This window comes from Desmodus rotundus, chromosome 9 (genome assembly GCF_022682495.2).
Source record: "Desmodus rotundus isolate HL8 chromosome 9, HLdesRot8A.1, whole genome shotgun sequence".
In the NCBI taxonomy this organism is placed as follows: Eukaryota; Metazoa; Chordata; class Mammalia; order Chiroptera; family Phyllostomidae; genus Desmodus; species Desmodus rotundus.
The window spans coordinates 106,903,281-106,930,952 of record NC_071395.1 but is presented as its reverse complement, the minus strand read 5'-3'; the positions used below and the strand labels follow the sequence as shown (position 1 = coordinate 106,930,952).

At 55.0% G+C, this 27,672-nt stretch overlaps 1 protein-coding gene across 5 annotated transcripts; it reads left to right on the top strand.

The window, feature by feature from the left end:
• MPP2 (MAGUK p55 scaffold protein 2) lies at nucleotides 1-27,656 on the top strand. Of its 5 annotated transcripts, none has more exons than XM_053910915.1 (14): nucleotides 1-109; nucleotides 1,594-1,657; nucleotides 2,652-2,715; nucleotides 7,358-7,458; nucleotides 16,459-16,611; nucleotides 16,742-16,891; nucleotides 17,269-17,496; nucleotides 18,287-18,418; nucleotides 18,512-18,617; nucleotides 18,701-18,769; nucleotides 18,981-19,142; nucleotides 19,715-19,917; nucleotides 20,261-20,389; nucleotides 21,648-27,656. In XM_053910915.1, the coding sequence occupies exons 3-14, from the start codon at nucleotides 2,685-2,687 to the stop codon at nucleotides 21,822-21,824; spliced, it is 1,641 nt and encodes a 546-aa protein (XP_053766890.1). In that variant the 5' UTR covers nucleotides 1-109; nucleotides 1,594-1,657; nucleotides 2,652-2,684; the 3' UTR covers nucleotides 21,825-27,656. The 5 variants fall into 5 exon arrangements, with proteins under 5 accessions (XP_053766890.1, XP_053766888.1, XP_053766889.1 ...); XM_053910913.2 differs by having other exon boundaries at nucleotides 7,358-7,476; XM_053910914.1 differs by lacking the exon at nucleotides 1,594-1,657 and having other exon boundaries at nucleotides 53-109; nucleotides 7,358-7,476.
• Nucleotides 27,657-27,672: the final 16 nt, after the last annotated feature.

The following is a 27,672-nucleotide window of genomic DNA, read 5'->3' as shown; positions in this document are numbered from 1 at the left end:
AGAGGAGGCCTCGCCGCTTTAAGAGCCGGGTAACGCGATTGACAAGCAATAAACGCTGAGCGCTGGGCTGCACTGGAGCCGCGAGAGCTAGGGGCTCCCCTGCACGCAGGTAGGCGACCCCCGACCCCCGGGCCATCACCCACCTCAGGGTCCCTGTGTCCTCTACGTCCAGGCACGGCACTTGGGGTCCTATTCTTTGGATTCAATCTCCCCGGGCCCCTTCCCCCAGGCCCGTCTCCTCCTTCTTCACCTCCCACCCCCTCACCCCCCTTCTCGGTGCTCCCAGGGAGGACCGAAGCCCACTGCCGGTGATGCTGGCCCCCGCCCCTGCGGTAAAGGCTCCAAAGTGACAGCGGGCGCCGAGCTGGTGAGCTGTGCGGGGTCGGGGGGCTGTGCAGATTCGGGGTACTTCGGAGCCCGGCATTACGTAAGAAATGCGCTGTTAGCACTTCCGGCGGGTGGAGGCACGAAACAGTGGTTGCACGGGACCCTATGGCTCCCCGATTCTCTCGGGAGGCTAACGCCTCAGTCTGCCCTGGGAGTGGGTCCTGGGGCGCGCTCCTTCTCCCTCCTCGCAGGCTGTGGTGGGCTGGTTCAGGGTCAGGGGCCAGGGTTAGGGCCGGGAGACGTGAGAGGGGACCGGTGTCAGGAACGGGGATCCAGGGTCAGAAAGTTAGGTCAACTACGGGGGGCCGAGTGAAGACCGGGGCGGGGTACAGCCAGTCAGTGACCTCATCCCTCGGTCTCCCGCGGGCGCGCGAGCAAAGGGCCTTCTTTGATGGCTCGCAACACGCCCCCCTGCCCCCAGGTCCTAGCGCCCAGCGTGTTAGGGCTGGGCTCTTGGGGCCGGGCGCTCTGAGTGTCACTGCGCGCAGTCAGAACCCCGTCCCTCAGGCTGTCTCCCCCTCCCTGCGACCAGTCGGTTTTCCAAGCGCCTTTGTCAGACCTTTCTCTTCCACGTCTCTTTGTATCTGTATTGATGGAGGGGTGGATGGGAGGTGGGAGAAAACCTCTCCTTTTCATCCCTGGTCCCCATCGCCGCCGACCCTGAGTCACGTGGACGATCTGGAGGTAGGGGCGAGAGGGGTCCAAGGCTTTGGAAGCCGCGGTGAGAGTTCCCAGATGCCTGGGTCCCGGCCCTGGCCCTGAGCCAGCCTGGCTTGCCTGGCACTGCTGTGCTCTTGTGGGCACCACCGGACCCCGCCCTCTCAGAGGCTTGGGTGGGGGTGGGGCAGAGCTAGCTGCTGCCGTGGGAACCGACTCCTCTGGGAGAAAAACCCAGGCAGGCTGGGCGAGACTTCTGGGGACAGGGTTCCCCCTGCCTCTTCCCACTCTCCACCCTCTAGGGCAGGTGGACGTCTGGAGTCCTCTAGGTCAGTACCCTCATCAGGGAGAACGTTGCCAGAGAGAAGGCTCCAGGTTGCAAGCTGTTAGGACCCGGGATGGGGAAGGAAGGGATCCCTCTTCGCTCTCCAGAAATAGGGACAGCAGGGGTTGGCACCAGGGCCACTGGCTGGCATGTCTCCCAGCCTGGGTGCTAGTCTCACCAGAGGCGTTCCTCTTTCTGAAAGCTGCTTTCTTTCACACCTTCAGGGGCAGGTCCAGGAGGAAGGGGAGTCATCCTGCCATCTGTGTAATTTCTGTCATCTGAGCTCAGGTGAGCCAGTCAGGCCCGGGAGGGGAATGGGAGTAGAGAGGATTTCATTAAAATCAGGTGGTGGTCCCTCTGGGAAGAATCCCTTTTGGGGGAGGGAGGTGAAGTTGTGGCTCCCCTACGCCCTGGGCCCAGCATGCATTCAGTCCTAAAGTGGACACTGCCAGCTATTGCCCTCCACTCCCCCACCCCTGCTGTGAGCCTCTGCCTCTTGTTGTCATGGCAACCAGGAATTAGGGTTTTCTTCTGCAGCATTTGCCCAGGAAGGCAAAGGGAGGATGGGTGGGGGGGTTGGCCCCAACCCCTCCCACCCCCTTTCCTGAAGAATGGGAGAGCCAGCACCAGCTTGGGGGATCCTGGGATGGGAACTGGGGCTGTGAACTTCATACCCGGTTCTGCCCAGAGCCCCCTGCTCTCCTCGTCCCAGCTCTGGGCTAAGAAGGGGAAAAAGGGGGAAGAGGGACCCAGAGAAGCCTTGGGGAGTTATGACATCATTTCTGTCAGACAGACTGACAGACGTTTGTGGAGCATCTGCCTGCGTTGTGCTAGGCCTCGGGTCCACAGGCCAATGAAACAGGGGTGGTTCTTGACTTCACAGGGCTTACAGTCTGGGAACACCCGTCTTCCTTGCTTTTGACTGAAATTCTGTACTCTTATCCAACCCCTCTAAAAAAGAAAAAAAAAAAGGACAGATGGCAGGCAGAAACACTTAACTTTTTGTTAAGAGTCATAAAACTGGATTTTCGTTGCAGCCGTCTGTATTAGCTTTGTGACCTTGGGCAAATCAAGTACTCTCTCTGATCCTCTGCCTCCTCCTCCTTGAAGAAATGGGCATGAAATACCTCTCGATCGCCTCCCCAGGCGGCGGGCTCACCAGTTTCTGGGCAACGTCTTCTTTCCTGCCTTGCAGTCTGATCCCAAGGGAGAGGCCCTTCCTAGTTCTTTTCCCATTGCTTTCCCCTTTCACCTTCTCATCCTCCTTTTCCCCCTCCTCCAGGAGAGACATTTCAGAGCCCTCGCCAGCCTCACCATGCCGGTCGCTGCCACCAACTCCGAGACTGGTAAGAAGGGGGGGAGGATGTCCGTTGATATCAGTGGTTCAGAGGGTAACAGGCAGAATGGGGAGCAGCAGTCCAGCACTCCCAGAGGTGTCTGTAAACACACAGCTACTCCCCGCAGCCACCCAGCCATTCGTTCAGGCACCTGCCTCAGGGTGGGGCTGGAGACACAGCAGGACTCACCTCTGTACAGGGCAGGGCTATGCCTGCTCCAGAGATAATGCACACTCGTTATTGCTGGGGGACAATGGCATGGGGCCTGGCTGGTGAGAAAGTGGCCCCTACGAGCTGGGCTTTAGAGGATGGCTAGGGTGGAGGGCAACAGTAGCCCATCCCAGGGATGAACAATCCATGATGCGGTGCCCACCAGACGGTGGAGTAGACCAGCACGTGCTAGAGATGGGGGTATGCACTGGGGCACAGGAAGCTGTGTGTGGAGAATGCCAGACCAGCCAGGAAGCCTCAACTTGGTTGTGTAGGAGGGTGTAGGGCAGGGGAATGACCACCCAGACACAACCTAGGAAGCCTCAGGAGCAAGCTGCTTGACCTCGGAGAGAGCCTTGTCTCCGCTTCTGTAAAGAGGCTGGTAACTCAGTAAGAGTTACCAGTAGGGACAATCGCGACTCTTATGCTGTGCTCTGAGTTATTACCTCCTTAACCTGTGACCTTGAGCCAATCACTTCTCTTTAGGGACCTAGGTTTCCCCATTTGTAAGATGAGGTGAGGGGACAAGATTGGTGTTCCTAACTTTTGTTGGTCCTGGGGTGCTCCTCACAGACCAGTGCTTCTCTGCACAAAACCTGTATGCTCCTCTGGGGTTCATGGACCCTTGAAGTGCATTTAGGGACCCAGCAGATGAAATTACCTGTGCTAGAGGCTAAAGGCCCTAACAACTGTAAACTGCTCGGATTTTGCTGTGATTTGCCTGCCTTTCCCATGGCCTAGATCCCTCCCTCCCATGCAGCGCCTTGCTGTCTCTGCAAGATGTTCCAGGCCTCCACATTTGGTTAAAATGACTGTTCCTCCTCTCTGAGAAACTAAACCGGAAGAGTGAAGGCTGCTGAGAATGGACCAGAGCCTAAACAGTGACACCATGGTCCCCCAGGAAAGGCCTCTTCTTCATGCAGTGGAGGGACGATACCAACGTCCCCTAGCTTCTGCAGCCTTGGAGGGTTCAGTCTTGTCCAGCCTACTGGGTCTCCTGGGCCCCCTGCTGCTGCCTGCCTGAGCCCCACTGTAAGCTGCTTAGGGGTTAATTAAGCCCAACCCTGAGCCTGTGATTAAAGGCCTCTCAATCTGGGACTGCCCAGTAAACCCATTAATAGTGCCTGGCAGGGGTGTAGAGAGAGGAAAAGGCCAAGCAATTTGGCTTCCTCGCTGAAGGCCACTGGATGGAGGCCTAGTGGGGCTGAGGTGGGGGACAGGGAAGGGAGTAGAGCCCAGGGGTGTGGCTGTGGGACCTAATTCCTCTGAGAACTCTTGGGGCTCCTGCTTCCCTGAGCTGCTTCTGCCTTCTCGAAAGTAAAGGAAGAACAGGAGCAAGTGTTTTAACCTCTCGGAGCTTGTTTCCTCTTCTGCACAAAGGTGATGTGAGATTCAAAGGCTGTGAGTCTCAGCCCTTCCTTCAGGCAACCCTCTGTGCTTGCCCAGGGCTGGATTGGCTCGTGGTGTTTCTGTCCCTTCTCATTTGGTGGCCATTACACTTCCTACAGGCCTGAGACCTCTTGGCACCTGCCTCTGAGGCCAGATTCACCCCTCCCCTTGCCTATTCCTTCCAGGGGATCCCAGCCTTGGGCTCTACATGGTCCTTCCCCCAGCCTTCCCCATGGATCATTTTCATTGTAGGGGGGTGGGGGTGGTATGGGTGTATTTTTGCAGAGACACCCCAACTCTAGTAAGGTAGAGGGGCCCTTTCCCTGAAGGCTGGGGTTGGGCTGAGAGACATGTGGGTGATGGCATGGGCTGAGAGCTGAGAGAACTTGCCCCTGGAGTGTCTAGGTGTGCAGCCTTGCCCTCTCTCGTCGGTACCTGACTCGCTCCTTTCTTTGAATCCAAGGGGGATGTAGGCTGCTTTCAGGTGGAGCTGTCCCTTTAAATCTCTCTTGCATCCCAGGGTTAATGTCCTGGTGTGTAATCCCTCCTGTTGTCATGGCAACCTGGTGCCACTCCTCAGGGAATTGCTGTTTGGTGGCAGGAGTGGTGCCTGGTGTGGTCTCAAGGGTACAGGGTTTGAGAGTAATGGAGGCACTGGGCTGGCGTAACTGCCGTGCCTCTCCTTCCTGCCTACCCTTGTTTGCCCCTGTTGCAAGAATGCTCCTTTACCTGTTCCCTTCCCCAATTCTAAGATGCCTGACTTGCCTACCCTGAGGTCACCTCTTACCTAAAGGGAGGAGATAAATAAAATGGGAGATGGGGGAGGGGAGAAGCTGCAGCTGAGATGCGGGGTCCCGAGGGCTTGAGGTACCCTTCCCAGCCACTGCTCCAGGTGAAGGACAGAGAGGCGTTCTCGGGGTCTTCCTTTGATCCTGAAGGGGTCATTGTAAATGACACTGGTACTAGAGATGGGACGTAGAGTAAAGGTCGGAGGGCACGGGGGTGGCGTGGGCGTGAATGAGAGGACAGACTTTCAGAAGAGAGGGCGGGGACAAGGTGGGACAAAGTCCCCACCCCCGTGGGTTTCCTGCAGCTGGGCTGTGACGGCAGGGTCTCTGAGCATCGCCCTGGATCCGGAGGGGCAGCATGCGTAACCACCCCCACCTCTCTCTCGGCCGCCTCCTCCCCACTCCCACTGGCTGGTACCAAACCCGGGGGTGTGGGGGGTGGATCCTGCCGGCGGTAGGACTCGGACTCTTTCTTTCCCACCGCCCCCGCCTTTGGCCAATCAGGATGGCGGTCAGGGCGACTGAGCCTTGCTATTGGCTAATCCTGCAGAGGGCGCTGCCCGAGTCCCGCCTCCTCCAGGGCTCCAGCTTCTGGCTCGGAAGGCTGTCCGAAGCCGGAGAGGTTGGTTTCTTACTCCCTGAGCCGCCGGCCGGGGATGGGGAGCAGCCATGGCGGGCAGCCCAGGTAGCGGGGCTTCCTTGGAGGGCATATCCGTGGTCTCCTCTGAGGAAGCGGACCTCCGGAGGGAAGGTAGGGAAAGACGGGGTCGGAGGCTGAGGGGAAAGCTGGCCCTGCAGGGTTTGGGGCATCTGGAGAGTGCGCCCTAGGCACGGGCTTCGGGGAGCCTACGGGCCTGGCAGCACGGCCCGTCCGGAGAGCTGTCCTAGGCAGAGGGCGCCAAGTCCCCTGGCTCCGTCCTTCCTCCTGGCTGGCAGGCTGGGGAGTCAGTGTGTGAGGGTAGCTGGGGAAGGTGGACCCCAGATACCCTGCAGAGTGGGAAGGGTTCATGCCCTGGGCTCTTTCTGAGCCCACTAAGGGCCTTGCAGGTCTCTGACCAATGCCAACCCCAGGCCTGGGAAGGAAGGGTCTGGGGGACAGGCTAGGATGTTGTTTCTGGAAAAGGTGGGGTGACAGGGGGGCAGGGGGGAGTCCGAGTCCCTGAACCATGTCTGTCAGCTCCAGTTTCAGCGCCTCCTCCTCCCCATCCCCATTCCTTCCTGGAGGAGGGGGCGCTGACAAGAGCCCTAAGCGGTGCCAGCAACTGTATCCACCCCTCCTCCTCCATGGCTTGGGAGCTGTTAAGCAGATGTTAGCGTAGGTGGCAGGGTGGCAGATTAATGATACCCCCTGCCCATCTCTGCCCCCAGCTGGGCACACTGTGCCTCTCCTTTCCTCCCCCAGAACCTCCCGCAGCTGGGAGCTCGCTCCTCTGCTGGTGGGTGATTATGACACCTGCCTCAGGTCTCGGCAGCCACTGCTGGGGCCCAGCCTCAGGTGTTCTCATGTCCTTGCTTATGTCCTGTCTCAGGCTGACTCGGTCTGACTTCTGCCGCTGGGTGCCCGCAGCCATCCCAGGCTCCAGGCTGGTCCCTCTCTTCCCAGCTCGGCCAAAGTTCTGGGCCTCAGCTTTGGCTTCCTATCATCTATATTAGTTTCTCGATGATTATAGATCATTGTCAAAATTGAAGGGCCTGTAGACACCATCTAATCCAACCCACCCCTTATACAGGAGGGAAAGGCTAAGGCCAGTGAGGGACAGTGACTTGAGTTGGTGGCACAGCTTGTACTGGAGGCAATACAGGCCCCGGCTTCCTGCATGCCTGTCTGCTTGATTCTAGACCTGCTCTCAGGGACTTGCTCCAGCACTGCCTGTCATTCCTGAGAGCTTCAGGCACAGGCGGCCGAGTCCTGGGGCTTCAGTTCATCCAGAGGTTGTGTGAGGAGCCTGTGGTTCTCTGGTTCAGGGTGGAACCTGGAACCTGATGCCTGCTTCCCTTTCTCTTTAGAGTCTACTTCCTGCTGCCTGGAGACTCCCACCTGCCCAGGCTGGCATTACCTAGGGCCTATGAATAGGCCAAGGAAGCCCCCTGCTGGGGCCTCTGCCCCAGGAATCCCCATGCCTGGCAGGGAGGGAAGAGCTGCTGGGTAGGGGCTGTCTTCTGTGGGACGCGGGGTGCGAGGGATGGAGCTGCTGTGGTGTGTGTTGGCCTTTTGTGCCCAGCTGTCACCTGTGTGTGTCTCACTGCCTGTCCCTTCCCCCCAGCCATGCAGCAAGTCTTGGACAACTTGGGATCCCTCCCCAATGCCACAGGGGCCGCAGAACTGGACCTGATCTTCCTTCGGGGCATTATGGAAAGTCCCATAGTAAGATCCCTGGCTAAGGTATAGTGCTCTCGGGAGGCAGGTACAAGGGCATCTGGGAGGCACACTGGGGGGTGGGGTGTTAGCCACACAGGGCCCCGGGAATGGGGCAAGTGGCACGGGAGACCCCTGGAGGGGGCTGTGCATGCACATCCATGCCCAGATGATGAATCTGAGTGATTCTAGGTAAGGGGGCTGGCCCAGGCTTGGCTGGTGACTGTGGGGACATATCTCTGTGGATGCCTTTTGGTGACTGCCAGGGGGGTGAGCATGCCTGTGTACTGGAATGTCTGGAGTTCATCCTGCCTATCACTCTGACATTGGGCATTTTGTGCAGACGTTTTTACAAGGTCAGCTGCCAGGCATCAGGTGGGAAAAAGACTCATTAAAAGAGAAAGTTCTGCCCTGGCTAGTGTAGCTCAGTGGATTGAGCATGGGCCTGTGAACCAAAGGGTCACTGGGCAAAGGGTTCGATTCCCAGTCAGGGCACATGCCTGGGTTGCAGGCCAGGTCCCCAGTGGGGGCCACATGAGAAGCAACCATACATTGATGTTTCTTTCCCTCTCTTTCTCCTTCCCTTTCCCTCAAATAAATAGAGAGAGAAAGTTAGGGGCAGATACAGTGATAGGGGCAGATGCAGTAGGCACTTGAGAGAGAGGAAGGCCAGACCAGAGAGAGGGAGGGGGCAGGTGAAAGATTTCCAAGGAGGCCAGTTCTGGAAGGTACCCTGACCATCTGGGGTGTGGGTGGGTGCCGCAGACAGGAGGTCATGGATATTAAAGAGGTCCAGGAGTGGAGGTCGTGGGTGCAGGGTGGGTGGTCTACACAGGCATTGGAATCTACGGTTACAGCAGGCACGATGGAGAGAGGAGAAGACGGAGCAGTCCCAGGGTCTTCAGTGAATGGTGAATGGTGGTCCAGGAAGTCAGCAACAGTGGGGACAGAGATGGTGATATAATGGGGAAGAGGGGTGGGAGGGTGGCAGGCCCGGGTATGGGGTGTGGAAGGGGACCGGGCCCCACATGAGGGGAGCACTTCCGCAGGGCATGCTGGGTCCCTGGGTCACAGCCTGGTAAAATGTTGTGCTCTGCGGAATGGTGAAGACCTGGGGAGGTTGTTCGTGGGGAAGGTGGAAGGTGTGAGAGGCAGGGTTCGTAGTGGGAGGTCCTGGGGAAGAGAACACTGAGCAGGGTGGATGAGGCTGGAGCAGGGTGGAGAAAGGCAGGTTGCTTTTCACTTGGCGTATTCATGCGTTAGAAGTAAAAACATGGAATCGTGCATATTTCAAACAGAATGTGCGCTTCACAAGGATGGAGATGTCTCTTTAGAGATCTCTGCTGTGTCCAGAGAGCTGAGAACAGTGCCTGGCATGTAGTAGGTGCTCACTGAACCTTTGTTGAATGACTGAATACAGAAAAGTGTGGGAAATAACGGAGCAGATCTCTGAGTGCCCATCTGCCATATTTGCTTTAGCTACTTCTCTTTTTAAGAAATAGAAAGTATAATACAGGTAACGCCTCTCCCCTCTTCCTTCTTTCCGCTGCTTTCCCTCCGCACAGGTAACTACCACTGACTTGAAGTTGATGACGTTAGTTGATGATGCTGTACCCCTTAATTGCGTATCTTGCCCATGTATGTGTTTAGATGTAAACAGTATGCCCTCGTCATATGTTTTTAAACTTCATATAATAGACTGAGAGTGTAATCTGCTTATGTTTTTGAGGTTTCTAGTTCACGTGAGTAGTATAGTTGTTGACATACGTATAGATCTAGATGGGTTCATTTTACTCACCGTGTGGTGCTGGAGCTCCACTCTGGATGGGGCCCGGCGTGTTTATCTATTGGTCCCCACACTCAAGGGTGGGTACGTTGTTGCTGATTTGCCTGTGTTAGGGACAGTGCTGCATGAGGATGCGGACGTCCTCACGTCCGCCTGCTTCTGCATGCGCCAAAGTTTCTCTAGGGCAGACCCTTGGCGGTGGAACTGAATATGTGCATTTTGAACCTCAACATCCGTAACCCCCCAAAGCTGATTTCAGAGTTGGATTAATGCGACCACATCATCTCTGGGTCACTGTAGCTATCGCTTCGACAGCGAGATGGCTAATGAAATAAGGAGAGTCACTCAGATGACAGAATCTCTGGGTTCAAAGGTCCCGTAGCCAGTCTCCTCCAAAGCATGGTCCCCTCAGTAGCACCCATCTCTGGTGGCTTTGTCGAATCCATTCGACAGCTGCCCAGGGGTGCGGTCACTGTATGGATTGCCCTGTCATCTACTCAGGCGTTCAGTCGCTCAGTCGTCCATCTTCTAGTGAACAAAGGTCTGTTGTGTACTCACCCAGCACTGGGCACAGCGCTAGGGCTGCGGCGCTGAACCGCCAGGTGGTTGGTTCTCCTCCGGATGAAGCCCAAGTCTGTCATCTCCTCCCTGAGCCCTGCAGTGTCCTGGTCCTGGACCCTCACAGTACAGCCTAGTGGAGGGGCTGCCACGGCGCTGTGTCAGACTGTGAGTGAACGCCCTTCTCCTGTCTGAGCTCAGTCAAGTCCCCGTCCCTGCAGGTGTGACCGTTTGCAACGTACCTTTGCCACTTCTTGCCCCACAAGGTAATCTCCGCTCTTCAGTCTGGGCTTGGCCATGTGACTTGCTTTGGTTGATGGGACCTACTTCTTACTCCTCATCACCAGTTTTAATGATTATGTCTACAGCAGTATATTTCTAAGCTAAGAGACAAAGTACTTTTATCCACGATCCAGCTGTGAAAACGTGGTTCTGCTGGCGAAGTGGCCCAGAAACCCACAGGAGCAGAGCCAAGGCAGAACCACGTATGGTAGCTGTTAACCTTCTCCCTTGGCCCTTAGGGAGACGGGCTTGCCTCTCCTCTCTGCGGATGTGGTAGACAGTGTGGGAGGGCCCAGGCTGGTTAGACCTGGGACGGGGAGGGGCAGGGACTGAGGGACAAACCCAGAGAGTTAAAGGCTCAGGAGGGAAGTCAAATCTGCCAGAGAGATGATAAATCCCGGGGGTTAGCTACAGACAGCAGGCGGCTGGCAGGTGCTTGGCCTCTGGGAAGGCTGACTCGGGCCCAGCAGCAGGTGTTCCAACAACAGGCTAGGCTAAGGTGAGGAATCCAAGGCAGGTGGCCTTGAGAAAATCAGGCAAACTGTTACCAGCAGGGACAGCTGCCAGCTGGGGGGCCTATGAACTGATCCACATGAAGTGATTAAGAAGAAAGAACACAGGACTGAGAGTCGGGGGACTTGCTGGCTGGCTGTGTGACTTTAGTCTACGTGACAGCTCTGGGCTTCAGCTGTTTCTGAGAAGTGGGGATAATGAAGCCGGTCTCTCGGAGTCATATGGTGGGGAGAGGTAGGGGGATCACGGATGTGGAGGTGCCTTTGAAACCACAAAGAGGCGTCATCATGTCATCTCAGCCATTGGACTGCCACTCGCAGGGAGGATGCCGCCCCTGTGGGGAGGCCAGGGTGCGAGAGGTGGCAAAGGGCCTTAGGAGAAGGAGAGCCCAGGGTGGGTCACGGAGAGACTCTGACCAGCGGACTGACAAGAGGCTACAGCGGTGGGGACTCCGGGGTATCAGTCAGCCTTTGCTGTGTGACAAACCACCGAAATGCACAGTGGCCTAAAGCAATCATGATTTATTTCTCATGATTTTGTGGCTTGGCTGGGGCGGCGCGTTCGGGTCGGGGCTTGCTGAGTTGGGGCTGGGAGCTCTGGCATGGGCTCACTCACAGGTCTGTGGTCTCAGCTGGTTGGCTGCAGCATCTCGGATGTGAGGCCTCTCACCCTTTAGGAGGGTGGCCCTGGTTTCTTCGCATGGCAGGCTCAGCAGCAAAGGAGGGCACGCTCCAAATCCCACGCACTTTTCAAGCCTCTGCTTGCGTCACATTTGGTAATGTCCCACCGGCTAACACAAACCATAGGGTCAAATACAGATTGAAGGGTGAGCGACATTACCTTCTGGCACACTGATCTCTGGGACTTCCTTCAGTTTTTCAATGATTTAATTATGAGCCTAGGCTTCAATGAGAACTCCCTGTCTTCTGCCAAGATCAGAGAGGTTGGAGTGGGAGGGCAGAGGGGAAAGCCTTCAAAGAATCGGCAGTGTGGCATTTCTGCATTTGCAGTTGGTTATGGTTCTAGATCACTAGCTGGCGGATCTGGGTTCAAGTACAGGCTCTACCATTAACTAGCTGTGAACTTGGCCGAGCTTCTGGTCTATAGTGAGCTTGAGCCCCTGCTGTGCTGAAGGTGATTTTCAGAGCAGAATTAAACAAATGGTTACCATAGAAATTCAAAGCTACTCTGCTGGTTGTGGAGCCTGGTGCCTCTAATACCTCACTGTGTGCTGTGCCAAGAAAATGCTTTCTAAAAATAGGTGCCCGATAGTGACACCATGGCTGTGGGGGAGCTCAGAGAGTCAGGGGACTTTGGGGTCCCTGGTGTACATGCCGAGTTGTATGCAGTTAAGGAATGTATTGTACCTATCCAAGTTCCAGATACTTATTGGGAAAATGACCTGAAATGTGACTAATCTCATCAGGTTGCTGTGACGTTTAAATGGGATACTATTTTGCAAATGTGATGCTTCATCATTGGACGTGCATGCACCCCATGACCCAGCGATTCCGTTCCTGGTAGACTCTCCCACGTGCGCACCAGGAGACACGGGCTAGAATGTTCGTAGCAGCGTTGTTCGCGAGGGCAAAGACCTGAGATGACCCAGATGCCTCCCCAAGAGGGAGGAACTGAATGAAATGGGGTGTATTCACACAGTGGAGTATAACGCAGCAGTCAAGATGAATGGAGAAAGGAATGAATCACAGCAAACTAACGTTACGTGAAAGATAATATTAAGTGAAACCCGTGGGTGGGCAAAGGTAGGTAGGTGTTCAGCGGTTTGTGTGGAAGAAGACACTCAGGCCATGATTGTGACTATAGCTTTATTAACTGCAAAGAATGTCACATTGACATGCTGCACTTAGGTGCAATCTCATAAGCGCTCAAACTGCTGGTATTTACTCTTATTTTTTATGATGTCATTTATTTTCAGAGAGAGAGGAAGGGAGGGAGAAAGAGAGGGAGGGAAACATCGATGGGGGTGGGGTGGGGGTGGGGCAGAGAATGGGGACCCGGCCCCATCCCCTGAAACCGGGCCTGTGCCCTGACAGGGAATCACACCAGCGACCTTCTGGTCTGCAGGTTGGTGTTCAACCCACTGAGCCACGGCAGCCAGGGCCCCGCCTTCCTATGTACACGTTCTCGCACACTTCCGTGGACATGTGCCAACCGCCCCTCACCAACCCTGTACGTTGTCTCTTTATAGGAAAAAGGAGAGTACATTTTAGCAAAATAATAGTGGGTGAAAAATAGTGAGATATTTTAATGTTATCTGAAAAATATATGAAGTGAAAAAATTAATATTAAGTGAAATTTTATTAATTTAAATAATGTTAGGTGAAGAAAATCTGACCCCCAGAGGTTATTTATAGCATAATTCCCCCTTTTTAAGGGTAAAAATAACCACAAGCAATAGTCACTTTAGGAGTATGTAGAAAACACATAGATACAATAAGACTATGTAAAATGGGAAGCCAGAGCACGGGGAACACTGGGACCCAGGGCGGTGGTTTCTGTGTGTGGGGGGCCGGCATGGCGTGGGGGGCATGGGACACCTGGTTAGATGTAAGATAGTGTCAAGATCCTCATTTATGGTTTGAATGGTGGGTACTTAGATCCTTGTTATATTGTTACAAAAATATCTAGTTTAATACCAACTAACTAAAAGGAAGTCCTGTACAAACCAATGATGAGAACATATCATGAGCCAAGGGTATGATGAATCCAATCCTGAGTCTCCAAAGTCCCAGAAAAGTATGTTGCGAATTGTGAAACAGATTGGGTGTTCTCAGTGCCGGTCAATCAGCTGCTTAGATCAGCCTGCTATAGTGTTTCTTTTGTATTGGAATGACTAAATGTTTAAAGTTTCCTCGGGGCCAGGAAGATTGAGTTTGGAGAGCTAAGGTTTTGTATCTGTAGTAAGATGTCCATTCCAGCTTCAGGAGGTGGAATGGATCAGCCTGGGGGAGGGGTCATTAAGTCAAAGATGGGAGGTAAGTGGCTTGGGAGATGCCTGGGCTTCCCGAGTGTCCAGGTGAGGGCTCCTAGAGAAACTTGTCCTCCCCACCAATGGAGCAGAAGATGCGAAGGTAAAATGGGTGACGTGTATGCTCACATCCTGTCACCTGGGCCAGCATTAGCTCCTTTATTCTGAAAGAGCCCAGCCAGGGTCACCGTGGTGACACCGTTGCCGCCTGAATGCCTTCATTCACTCTTAAAACACAGTTCCTGGGGCTCCGGACCCCAGCATTGAGCTAGACGCAGAGCTGGGAGCTCCATGGGCTGAGCTGAGCTAGATGACTGAGTATCCCATCCGGTTCAGTGGAAGCTTCCCGGGCGTGTCCCTGCCCTCTGACTTCTGAGGAGCATCAAGGCACAATGGCTTGGAGTGCTACTCCGTGTCCCCTTTGGCTGTCTGTTTTTCCCGCAGGAGCGCTCTGCGCAGCCAGGCTGTGGGAGTCAGTCTGGAGTGCTGCCCACCTGGGAGGAGGTGGCTTAGGTGATGGTGGGGCCGACATGCCTCCCCATGTGGGATGCTGGTGCCCTGGCCTGTTTGGGGAAGAGAAGACAGAGAGGAGCTAGCCTTTACTGAGCATCTGCTGTGTGCATGGCACTGTGTCCATCTCTCCAAATCCTGAGTATCCTTATGAGGTGTTATTAAAATCTCCCTATCTCTTGAGCTTGCAAGTTATGGAAATTAAAAAAAATTTTTTTAAAGATTTTATTTATTTATTTTTACAGAGAGGGGAAGGGAAGGAGAAAGAGAGGAAGAGAAACATTAATGTGTGGTTGCCTCTTGTGCACCCCCTACTGGGGATCTGGCCTGCAACCCAGGCATGTGCCCTAACTGGGAGTCGAACCGGCAACCCTTTGGTTCGCAGCTGGCACTCAGTGCACTGAGCCACGCCAGCCGGAGCCTATTATGGAAATTTAAAAAAATGTCTCCTGAACCCCCATCATCTATTGTCCCCCTTCAACATTTAACAACTTATGAGCAATCTTGTTTTATCTGTATCTCCTCCTACTTCCCTTTCTCCTGAATTATTCTGGGGCATATCTCAGATATAATTTTATCTGTATTTCAGTGTGTATAGCTAAACATAAAGAGTCCTTAAAAAGTAATCACACTACCATTAGCACACATAGAAAATCAAACAATAATTTTCTTATGGATTTTTTGTTCATAAGCATTTTTTAAATCTTCACCTGAGGACATGCTTATTGATTTCAGAGTGAGGGGAAGAGAGGGAGAGAGAGAGGGAGAGAAACATTGATGTGAGAGAGAAACACCATTCGGCTGCCTCTTGTACACGCCCCAACCTGGGACTGAATCTACCACCCAGGCACGTGCCCTGACTGGGAATCGAACTCCTGACCCTTTGGTCTATGGGATGACGCTTCAACCAACTGAGCCACACTGGCCAGGGCTTCATAAGCATTTTTTAACATTTTATTTTCAATTGCAGTTTACATTCAATATTATTTTGTATTAGTTTTAGGAGTACGGCATAGTGGTTAGACAACGATGTACTTTACCCAGTGCTCCCCCCGGTATTTCCAGTCCCCCCTGGTACCACACAGTTGTAACACTGGCGTTCACTGTGTTCCTTGTGCCGTGCCTTACATCTCCTTGACTGTTTTGTAATGGCCAATCCGTACTTTTTAATCCCTTTACCTTTGTCACCCAGCCCTGCAAGCCCCCTTTACGGGTTTTTAACAAATGGTAGCGGGACACCCGGAGAGTCGTTTGGAAAGACGCTGAAGTAGATCCATAGCTCGCACCGTGCATCAGAACGAACTCCAAGCAGATCAGAGGTCTCAATGTGAAGCAGTAAACCCTAATGTCCTAGAGGAAGACACGGCTCTGTGGGGGGGAAGCCTTTTTAAAAAACTATGCCTCAAAATTCAGATGCATAAAATATTAATGAACTTCATTGTATTAAATATGTATATTTTTTTGCACTGACAAAAAACCATAAGCAGAGCCAACAGACAAATGACCATTGGGGACAGTTTTTGCAAGCGATATCAGTGAGAAAGGGCATATCTTCCTAACATAGAGCACGTTTAAAAAATGGGAAAAGAGAACAAATGAAGCCCTGATAGAAAAATTGGCAGAAGACACGGACAGACAATTCACAGAAAATGACATACAGATGGGCCTTCACAGAACATGTGAAGGGATGCTCAACTTCTCTCAGTAAGCAGAGTGCAGATGAAGCCCCGCTGAGAGTTCACTGCTCATCCGCACAACTCTGGTGGCGAGGCTTCTGGAAAGTCTCTCTCTCACCCGGTGCTCGTGGGAGGCCAAAGCAGCCCAAGCTCCACAGCGGGGAGTTTGTCAAAACCACGCGTGTATTTACTGCTTGACCCAGCAAGGATTCTGGGTATTTACCTGAAAGGTCTGTCTTCTCCACAGGTTCGGAACAGCTATGCCTGTGTTATTTATTCACTGCAGCTTTATTTACAACAGTAAAACATTATTAGAACATTAGAACAACCTGTGTACCTGTGGAGACTGATTGATTGAGTAAATGATGGCACTCCAAACATACAATAAGTCAAATGCAGTAATTAAAATAAAAAATAATAGTAATAATAAAGGAAGATCTCCACGTGGTAGCATAGAGTGATTTCCAGGGTGTAAGTTAAAAACCAAATCATAAATTAAATCAATTAAACAAACAAAACCCCCAAGGTATTCAAGAGGGTACATAGTATTCTACCTTTTAGGTAAGGATCTAAAATTAGGATTTGGGGGTGGTGAGATGCCTGGGGGGATGGTGGGGGGCCCTGTTTGGGACGTGGGCCCTGGGGAAGCATCAGGTCTTACCTGACCCCGCCTCCCCCCTCCCCTCGCCCCCCAGGCCCATGAGAGGCTGGAGGAGACCAAGCTGGAGGCAGTACGGGACAACAACCTGGAGCTGGTGCAGGAGATTCTGCGGGACCTGGCGCAGCTGGCGGAGCAGAGCAGCACGGCCGCGGAGCTGGCCCGCATCCTCCAGGAGCCCCACTTCCAGGTTTCCTCCCGGCTGGGGTGGCACCTGGGACAGGACACGGGGCCAGGGCCTGGCAGGAAGTCGGAGGTGGGATGGGAAGGGACCGCAGGGCACTGCTCCATGGTCCCTCCTCTTCCCACCACCTCCCCAGTCTCTCCTGGAGACCCACGACTCTGTGGCCTCAAAGACCTATGAGACGCCACCCCCCAGCCCTGGCCTGGACCCCACGTTCAGCAACCAGCCCGTGCCTCCCGACGCCGTGCGCATGGTGGGCATCCGCAAGACCGCTGGAGAACATCTGGTGAGAATGCCGGGCAGGGCCTGGGGTAGTGTATGGAAGTGGGGGAGGGAGAGTAACCAGCAGGGGTCAAATCCGGTCTGGAAAGGGCTGAAGACGAAGGTGGGTTCAGCTTTGCCCGGGGACCAGCCCGGGGCGGACCCAGGAGACCGCAGACGCGCGCATCTGAGCCGCGTACGTACGCGTACTAGACCCTCTTCATTCTGCCCACTTCTCCCCCTTTAGCGCTCCTGTAAGTGAAGAATCGGGCTGAGATGGAAGAGAAGTCTGTGAGGGCGGGGTGGGAGCGTGGCATGGAAAGCCGGGTGCTGGGGATCCCATTCAAAGATTCTGACGTGGAGCGGTTGGGGCCTCCTCTTACGTGCCCCCCCACCCCTCAGGGAGTGACGTTCCGCGTGGAGGGTGGCGAATTGGTGATCGCGCGCATTCTGCATGGGGGCATGGTGGCTCAGCAAGGCCTGTTGCATGTGGGCGACATCATCAAAGAGGTGAATGGGCAGCCAGTGGGCAGCGACCCCCGTGCGCTGCAGGAGCTCCTGCGCAGTGCCAGTGGCAGCGTCATCCTCAAGATCCTGCCCAGCTACCAGGAGCCCCATCTGCCCCGCCAGGTGAGTCCTTCCACCAAGGTCCCCATCCAGCACGAGGCCCAAGGGGTAGCTGAACCTGCTGGCTGTCAGGGTCACAGGCTTCAGGGTGGGAGTGATTCTTCTACCAGCACTGAAAAGCAAGATGGAGGTGGGGCCTGCAGCTGGGGGTGGGGTGGCAGGTGACCCAGCCCACCTACAGCTTCTGCTGTTGTGCACATGCGCATTTGCCCTGGACTTGGGTGCTCATGCACAAGTTCAAGGGATGTGTGTGCATTCAAGGCCTGTGGCACCTGAGTGCATTATCTGTAGCTGCATGCCTGCGCGTCTGTGGGTGCGCAGGGTCAGGTTGCCGGGTGTCCTGTGCAGCTGCCTCCTGGTTTTTGGATTGTGGAGGTCTGGCTGCTTTGTCCACTTCTCCTATTGTCTCGCCAGGGCCCCTTCCTCCGAGGGGTGAGGGTGCCCGCATCAGGTGTCAGGGTTTCCTACTTTACCCAGTGATCCTGCCTCCTCGGTGGGTGGGGCCAGGACCCCAGGCCTGAGCAGATTCCCATTCCTCTGATTGAGTCCTTTCGTTCTAGATGCAAAGAGAGGCTGGTATGGGGAGGCAGGCCAAGCAGGCCTGAGGGCATCACACCTTTAAAGGGGCAGTGCCTGGGCCTCTCTCTCCTTAGTGAGGGAGGGGCAGAGGGTGGACCGTAGGACACTGCCCTCCACGGTGGATGGGGGCTGTGGGGTGGGGGGTGGGAGAGGGCACACCCACTCTAGCCTTGCCCTGCTCCTTCCCTTGACTCTTCCCTGATGTCTGGTCCAGGTATTTGTGAAGTGCCACTTTGACTATGACCCGGCCCGAGACAGCCTCATCCCCTGCAAGGAAGCGGGCCTGTGCTTCAACGCCGGGGACTTACTCCAGATTGTAAACCAGGATGATGCCAACTGGTGGCAGGTGAGCCCTGGGTGCCCACGCAGTCTCTCCAGGTATGGTGGGTGGGGGAGGTGTCCTCTTGCTGAGGCAGAGCTTTGCCCATGTCCATTCGAGGCATGTCATGTGGGAGGAGGCAGTGCTGGGCTCATCCCGAGCCAGCTTCTGGAGGAGAAGCGGAAAGCCTTTGTTAAGCGGGACCTGGAGCTGACACCCACCTCAGGTATAACACCCCCGCCCCCCACCCCCAATCTGGGATCGGCCGCATCCCAGCCTGGCCTTACTCACCCATCTCTCTATGGCCAGGGACCCTATGCGGCAGCCTTTCAGGAAAGAAAAAGAAGCGGATGATGTATTTGACCACCAAGAATGCAGGTGGGTGTTGGAGGCCCCGCCCCTGCCCCCCCACATGACATGTCCCCTCTCTGCCCTCACCTGTGCCTAAGCTCTCCTTGTTCTGATGCTGCCAGTCTTGTCCCTAGGCCCTGCCCAGTTCCTTCCTGCTGCCCCAGGCCCGTGAGAACCCAGCCCCACCCCTTTCACCTGACGAGCGGCCCGATGAGCAGTGCCATCTCCCTGTGTCCAGAGTTTGACCGCCACGAGCTGCTCATTTATGAGGAGGTGGCCCGCATGCCCCCATTCCGCCGGAAAACCCTGGTGCTGATTGGCGCTCAGGGTGTGGGTCGGCGCAGCCTGAAGAACAAGCTCATCATGTGGGATCCAGACCGCTATGGCACCACGGTGCCCTGTGAGTGGGCGCTGGGCCCTGCTGGGTGGGGAGCAGGAACCTGGGATGCCCTGGGGGCCAGCTCTGATCCACTGAATGGGCATATGCGTGGGCACTACCTCAAGTAGCACTTTTGGGTGTGAGGCAAGCGCCCTCTGAGGGTTGGTGGGGGAATTGCAGGCAGGCTGAGCTGGCCCTGCCTCTCCTCTTTTGTTTTACTTGCTAAACGCCCAGCTGGGCATCCATATGAAAAAGGAGCTGTGTGTGGCCTGTGAAAGACAGGGGTTCTTGGGGACAGAACCTGTTGGGGTGGTAGAAGCTCCTGCTTCCTGGAGGCAGGAGGCTTAATGCTGACCCCAGGTCAGCTAGGCCTTGCTGTGCAGCCGCCCCATCTGAGAGCCCTGGGTTGGAGCAGTGACCTCCGCAGTGCCTCCCGAAATCGATGTCTAAAGTCTGGTGTGTGCGCCAGGGGTGAGGGCGAGGGCGCGGCGCGTGTGGGGTGAGGGAAGGCAGGCTGACCCCCAGGCCTGTGTGGCACGTGTGTCTGAGGCACAGCGCCCTGCTGTGCTCATTCGGCCCCTCCTCCCCTGTAGACACATCCCGGCGGCCCAAGGATTCGGAGCGGGAAGGCCAGGGTTACAGCTTTGTGTCCCGAGCAGAGATGGAGGCCGACATCCGTGCTGGGCGCTACCTGGAACATGGTGAATACGAGGGCAACCTCTATGGCACACGTATCGATTCCATCCGGGGTGTGGTGGCTGCCGGCAAGGTGTGCGTGCTGGATGTCAACCCCCAGGTACCGTCCGGCCCGCTCTTCCCCAGCCTGCCCAGTGTCCCCTCTGGGTGCTCTGACTCCCTCAGTACTCCTCCCTGTATTTCCAGGCACGTGTCTCCCAAGCACCCCTATGTAACCTCTCAACTACTGCTAGGGACCAAGCCCCCCTAGACCCTCTTTTTCAGCCCCCCAGGCCCCCACTCCTCTAGTCTCCTCCAGTTACCCCATCCCCAGGCACTTGGCAGCTGTTCCTCCAATATTTGTCTCCGTGACTGAAGTCCCAGAACCCCGGGTACCTGTCCCCACCCCCATCACCCCAGATGTAAGTGGGGCTATACTCCTTGACCCTTCTCTCTGCCTGCAGGCGGTGAAGGTGCTGAGGACAGCTGAGTTTGTCCCTTACGTGGTGTTCATTGAGGCCCCCGACTTTGAGACCCTTCGGGCCATGAACCGGGCTGCGCTGGAGAGTGGAGTGTCTACCAAGCAGCTCACGGTGAGGGGCTCTGAGGGGCAGTGGGAGGGGTCTGGTGGCTGCCTGGGGTGGGAGGGGCCAGGCCGGAGCTGATGAAGAGGAGAAGGGAGTGTTGGGGAAGGGGAGAGTCACCCACCCGTGGTATCAGTGAGGGAGGACTTGAGGTTCCCACTGTGTAGCTGTGGAAATGGGGGTCTGAGCGAGGGAGTGAAGGGCTCAGATTCTCACAGAGTCAGGGACAGCTAGCCAGAGGTTCAGGAGCTTCTGTCAGTCCCAATGCCCTGTCTACTCTTTGGGGACAGAGGGCTACCAAAGGAAGCCCAAAGAGCCAGTGGGAGATCTGTGGGCAGAGACACGCTAGGTGGGGTCAGGGCTGTTTACAGCTGGGGGAAAGGTTGAAGGGAGAGAGGGAGACAGAGGCTGGCAGGCTGCTAGAGGGATGAGTTAGCATGAGGGAGGTGGCAGCACTGGGAGGAGAGGCTTCAAGTTAGGTGTTGCAAGACTCCAGGGCAACCCCCTCCTTCCTAGGAACCCCTTGGAGCAGCCTTCCCCAAGAAGTATAGGGTTTGCAGAGCTCTGAGCTCAGGTGTCCCTCTGCTGGCCTTATCTGATACTGCAGCTCTCAGGGCCCAGATCCCAGCATTGCTCAGGCCTTGGAGAGGCTGTTGGCACTGGGCTCCCCTCTGCTGCTTGCCCCCCACCCCCCACCCCAGGGCCTGGTGCTTCTATGACACAGCTGGACCAGCCAGAGCTCCTGCCTGGGCTTATTTAAGTCAGCGTTCAAGTTCCCTCCCCACCCCTGCCTGACCAGCTTGGGCTGGGTCTGGGGCGGGGGTTGCCTCAGGCACTTGCGGGTTGCCCTAGTGGGGGGCGTGCCTCTCAGGCTGCCTGGGTATGCGAGCCTGGTCAGACTGGAGGGAGCACTGGCTTTGGAGTCAGGCAGACGCTGTGTAGACGCTGGCCAGCTGTGTGAACTCTTTGTACCTCAGTTAAATGGGGATAATTAGTCCTGCTTTGCAGAGCTGCAGTGGAGCTTAAGTGGGTTGTAACGAGGTTAGTGCCATGTTCGGAGCTTACTGCGGGCTATTTCCTTCCTTCCTTTTACCTGCCTGCCTGTCCATGGTTGTGGAAGAGCCACCTTGAGACATGTGGCCAGGGAGTCTGCACCCACCATGGCTGGGCTTTGGGGTGGGGGCGAGGTGGGGCAGGCTGTAGACCTCCCTGATGATGGGGGGCAGTGGGGGACGCTGACCGGCAGGAGGTCCCCTTGTGTCGGCAGGAGGCGGACCTGAGACGGACGGTGGAGGAGAGCAGCCGCATCCAGAGAGGCTACGGGCACTACTTCGACCTCAGCCTGGTCAACAGCAACCTGGAGAAGACCTTCCGTGAGCTCCAGGCCGCCATGGAGAAGCTGCGAACAGAGCCCCAGTGGGTGCCTGTCAGCTGGGTGTACTGAGCCTGCTCGACTGGACCTTGTCCCCTCCGGGTTGTCACCCAGGAAACTGAATCCATCCCTTCCCCAACCATGACCCTCAGCCATGATCCTTAGCTCCAGCTCCTGGCACTCTGGCTTCCTGGGTAGCAGCTTCTAACAGGCCCTACGTCTGGCTTCGGCACAGAGGCGAGCACTGCCAGGGAGGTGGGTGTTCATGGGGTACCTCTGTGCCCAGGTGCTGCCCCCTCCTGATGCCCATCGGCCACCAGATATTCCTCTCTGAGGGCCAAGCTATGCCCAGGAATGTGTCAAGAGAGGAGAAGAGCTGCTTTGGGACAGTGTGATCAGTAGGTACACTGCCCCTGCCACCTCTCTCCAGTCACCTTTTCTCCTCTGGCCACACCGACCCCACTCCTGAGCCCCTCCCCCCCTCATCCCTGTGGCCTTGGAGCAGGACTTGGGCTTTTTCTGTGTGCCTAGGGGAGTGCAAGGCCCCTGGCAGCCAGGCAGGCCTGGGCAGTGGGGCCAGCCTGGTGCCATCCTGAAGGCTACTGGAGCCAAAGCACGAGCCAGTTGTCCCCGCCTGGGAAGAATGCAGCTCTCTGGCCCCGCAGAATGAGGCGGAGTCCCACTCGTAGACACTGCCCTGAGTTTCCCTCATCCACAGCTTTTCACTGCCGAAGTCTCCCCACAGACTTCTCTGACGTGCCCCTGACAGGTCAGCTCTGCTCTCTGCAGGGCGAGGCCGGCAGCGGTAAGCAGACCAGCCCAGTCAGGGTGGGTGGCGGCTGAGCCCTGCAAGCAGGGGCCTGCTGCTACTGACCGAAGAGCCCTGAGCTCTCTATGGCCCAGGGTGAGGACACGTCTGGGCTCCCTGTCCATGACCATTGTCCATTTCGGTCTTTGCTCTGGCCGGGTCCGCGTGGTTCACTAGCGTCAGGGCTGGCTGCGGGGGCTGAGGAAGGGCGCAGAGGGGAGCTTGTGAGCACAGGGTGTGGAGCATGGTGGTCTGGCAGGCCCCTCGCTGCCCGATTCCAGGGGCTGCCATCTGGACTGTTTCCGTGCAGTTTATGTCCCACACATGATGTGCCTGGCCTGGGATTATGCCACTGGTGTGTGTGTACAGGCTTGGCTTTTGGAGAGAAGCTTTCGAGGTCACTCTTTGGGGCCCCCTTTTCAGGGTTCCCCATCAGTTCCCATGTCTTATGAGACCCTTTTTGCAGATTCTAGAGCCTTGGCCCTCCCACATGTCCTCCTCCAGCTGTCCTATTGTCCCCTGACCCTAAGTGGCGCTCTCTGGTCCTTGGGGAGGGCAATTGTGTAAAATAGGGGAATCCCTTTTAAGAAAAGAATGCTGTCCTCAGCTTCTCTGGGCATCTCATCTCTCATCCTTCTTGTGGTCCTTCCTGGGGTGGGCCTTTCCATGCAGGGGGCCACCCCAGTCCCTGTGCTTTCCTGCCCTGCTGAATGTCCGATCAGTGTTCGCTGCAGAGTCAGCCCACGCTGGCCCCCGAACCACTGTGTGCCCATTTCCTAGGGAAGGGGAGGGAGAAGAGACAGAATATTTATTACAAAGTTAGAAATATATTTATTATATTAGGGATCTCATTGCATTTGCATGGGATATGCAAATGAGACGTCAAAGTCAAGACTGCCCCCGTCTCATTTGCATAGTTCTGCATCCACTAGGCAGTCATCTTTGTATTCCTCTTTTCCCTTTAGTCGGCCTTCTTTTTATCTTTAGTTCAGCTCTTACATCACCTCACCCTCACCCGAGGGCACTGGGAGCAGGAGGAAGATGGGGCGTTCTGCAGGCCTGCGGCCATGATGCACTTTGCCAGTTCCCACCTCATCTGGGGGGCTTTGGATGGGAGGTAGCAAAGGGGATGGTATTGCAGCCTTCCGCTCACCCTCGGTTACCCTCTAAAGCCCTCTGACTGACAGATGGGGGTCTGGGGACCTGGGGACCTGGCAGGGGAGTTGGCACGTGGCCCTTTAGGGTAAATCTCCAGTGTCGATGCTGTTCTGTCACGATCACCTCTAGTGGTGCCTGGGGGCAGGGCTGGGCCCCTCTCCTGTGTCCACCCCTCTCTGAACAGCGGGCTACCTCCCCTGCATAAGCCCCACTCCAGGTAACAGATGTGTGTGCCCACCAAGTTACCTCTGACTCCGTCCTTCCTCCTCCCACTGTGGACACTTATATTTGAGGGGCCTCAGGACAATGAGGCCCCTGACCCCCACTGTCCACACTCAGTCTGAGCCCGGTTGCCCTTCCCTTCTCCCCTCCCTCAGCCATCCAGTTCCTGAGCTTTCTCTCTGATTGGTTTTCTTTCTTTTCCTTTGATTAAATGTGAAAGCAAAGGCTTCTGGGCTGTCTGTCTTTGGTTGGGGTTGAGTGGACCGACGCTGGAGAGCAGGGGGCACAGTGCAGCTGATTCTGGAATGGGTTCTGAGTGATGTGTCTTGTGTCCTCTGGTGCCTTCCGAAATCTCCATCCCCAGAAGATGCTCTTTCTCAACGATTGTTTCTAGTAGTCTGGGAGCATTCGTGGGGTCGGGAGACTCGGGGACTCCATGGTAAAACCACTCACCTGGAACTTGCTGTGTGGCCTTCAGCAGGTACCTCTGCTTCTCTGGGCTTGGCAAGCTTTTTTTTTTTTTTTTTTTTGTATAAATTGGAAAACCCACGTGGTCCAGTCAGATGGGCAGATCTGCTGCTTTTGCAGAGACTCGGGCCCCACACTCAGATCTCTGTGGCACCGCTCCCAGCTGCCGGTGCAGGGTGCCTGCCACATTCTCCAAGTACTATCGGTGAAGACCACTTCCCTCTTACTTGCTAGGTGCCCCAAAGCACACCCCATCCCCTCGAACTCTTAGGGGCTTTCCACCTTCTCTGCTTCTGTTTTCTCTTCCCCTCTGAGCCACGGCCCCCCTGGAGGAACTCAGGAAACCTCTCCTCAGTGCACTTCAGTGGGTTAGGGCCATGAAGTCCAATGGTCTCAGGGTAGGGTAGGGAAGGGAGAGCTCAGGTCATTCATTTTCTCTCTTTTGGTATTAAAATCCTTCGTTTTAAGAAACAAATTAATATTTTGTTAAAGTCCCAGTTTTGCAAAACTAAACATTAGCAATTCTTTGATGTTTCCCTCATTTTTTTCTGACGGTTCAACTCTCAGCCAGTCCCCAAACTGGAAACCCCGGCTCTCAGGATGGGTGAGCAGTGACTTTGTTCAAGGGGATTGAACAGTCTCACATGTCTACAGAAGATTGCAGAGCTGAACCTCCTGGTGTACAGCTGTAAAACTGAGGTGTGGGAAGATGGGCGGTTGCAGAGTAACACCTGGTAAGGGCGTGGTCTTGCTTCCCTGCTGGGAGGGCCGAACTGGGGACCCACGTGGAGGTGCTGGGAGTTAGGGGGCTGTGTCGGAGTATAGGATACTTGAGTGGTAAATCCACAGAGACTTGGAATCCCATGGTTTCCTCGGAGAGAGCTCAGCCACAGAAGACAGTCTGTTCAGTGTGCACGTGGTCTCAGAGTGGGCAAGGGGTGGGACTGGGATGACCCCACTGCCCTGGGTGACAGGTGGGGAGGAGAGGAGAGGAGGCCCCTGTCCCTTCTGGCCAACCCCAGTTCTCATTAGCCTCCAGCCTAGGGATTTCTCAAGAGGGAAGTCTGCTCTGGGTGAATTTTGGGGGGGGTTCCCCGAGACCATTGGAAACTTGCTGCTTCCTACCTCCCCACAATATGTGGATGTGCTGTACTTGGATCCGGGAACCCCTCTTCACCTGGAAGGTGGGGAGTGCTCGCCCTCCCCTGGGGCCTCGGGCCCTGGCTGGCACCTTGTGGTGAGTTCCCCTTGCTTCATCAGACTGGCTCCCCCACACCCAGCCCCCTGCCCCAGCCCTCTAGGGTCTCCCTGCGGGGGCGTTCCTGAGTGGTTTCGTTACTGTTCCAAACTGAGTCCAAATGCTCAGTTACCAGGCAAAAGACAACTCCAAGTTGATTGTATGAGAAAGATCTTTATTGGAAGCCAGCAAGCAAGGAAGACGCCAGGGATTGCTCTCAGAATGTGAGCCCCTGAACAAAGCATTGATGCATCTTTATTGGGGGAAATCATGCAAAAATGTCAAGGTGGGTTTCGTCATCGCAGGTTCACGTGAGGACATTTCAGCGCATGCGCAGTTAGGAAACAGCTATCTTCACATCGCCTGTTCAAAAACGCTGGAAGGTCTCCCGCGTGGGTGGAGATTTTAGTATTATGTGATGAGGGCATAATGAGGAGAGTCCACGAGGAGGAGACTAGAGGGTCCTTCAAGCTACTTCAGCTGGTCACCCCCAGTCCTTCAACACATCCTGGTCCTGGTCCCGGTCCTGAAAAGCCGTTCTGGCAATCCTCAGCGTCAGGGGTTGCGGTTGTTCTGGGAGGAATTTTAGCTAATTACGTCTTTCTTGGTCTTTCTGTGAAACTTTTAGCAAATTACAAGATACACAGTACACAAACTTTATAAATTCTAGGGAGATTCTAGGGTTTCATCAAGGCAAAATTACAAACGCTACATCAGAGGTTAATCTAGCCCTGGCTGGATGGCTCAGTTGGGTGGAGCGTCATGCTGTGCACCAAAAGTTCGCGGGTTCGATCCTTAGTGGGGGCGCATATGGGAGGCAACCGATAGATGCCCCTCTCCCTCCCTCTCCCTTTAAAATCAATACATGTGTTCTTGGGCGAGCATTTAAAAACAAGGTTAATTTATGCTAGACTGCCTGCTAGGCTACATAGACAGGTTAGGGTAGGTTACAGTTTCTCCTGACACACCCCCAGGGATGGGTAGAGGCTGGGAGGACTTCAGGAAATGCTGGTTGTGAGGCCCTGGTGGGTAATGACATTGATTCTGCATTTCAGAAAGCTTTGTTAAACAACAACAGAAAACTAAGCTTCCACAGCAGAACACCTTTTTTTTTTTTTTGAAGAAGGGGTTTTTGGGGCCATATTTCCAGCCAGAACGGGACTGGGTCCTGAAGCATGAGGTCTAAACCTCCAACAGCTGGTTTGGTGGAGAAGCCAACATGTGCGCCATCCTGGAGTTGATGGCATGCTTGTATGTTACGTTTTAGGGAAGAAATGTAATGTGTCTGGGAAGAATTTACAGTGGCTACAGATCAGGGGGCTCAGATAAGGTGAAGCAGGGTCAGTTCTGGGACGGGAGCACATTCTGGGGAAGGAAGAGACATTTGCTCTTTCTGATTGGTTACAGGCCCCAGGCCTGCAGGCTCCTTCCCGTGTCACCTGTGAGGCCTGGCGGGCTGGTAGACGCCTGCAGGTTGACTTAAAGCTCCAAAAAGCATTCGGGAATATCATCGGTCTCTTGTCAGCTGGCCCGCAGCGATGAACTGGTTAATTAGTTAACCAGTATACTAATTAATTGGTTAATTATTCCTGTCACTTTTGCTCCCTCTCCGGCCCACTATAATTTCATTTAGAAATTTCTCTGAATTGTTCTTTTGTCAGCTGTTCAGCAATGGGTATCTGCAAGTTCAAAAACATTCACATCCTATGACCTGGCACTTTCACAAATTCTTCTTAAAGAAATCTCCAAATGCGGCCCTGGTGGGTGTGGCTCAGTGGATTGAGTGCTGGTTGGCGAACAGAAAGGTCGCTGGTTCGATTCCTGGTCAGGGCCAGGTCCCCAGCTGGGGGCGTGCGAGAGTCAACCCATCGACGTATCTATCACACCTTGATGTTTCTCTCTCTTTCTACTCTCTTCCCCTCTCCAGAAGCAAATAAATAAAATCTTTAAAAATATATAAATAAATAAAGAAATCTCCAAATGCAAATAAAGCCTTGTGCAAAGATTTGCCACAAGCTGTTATTTAT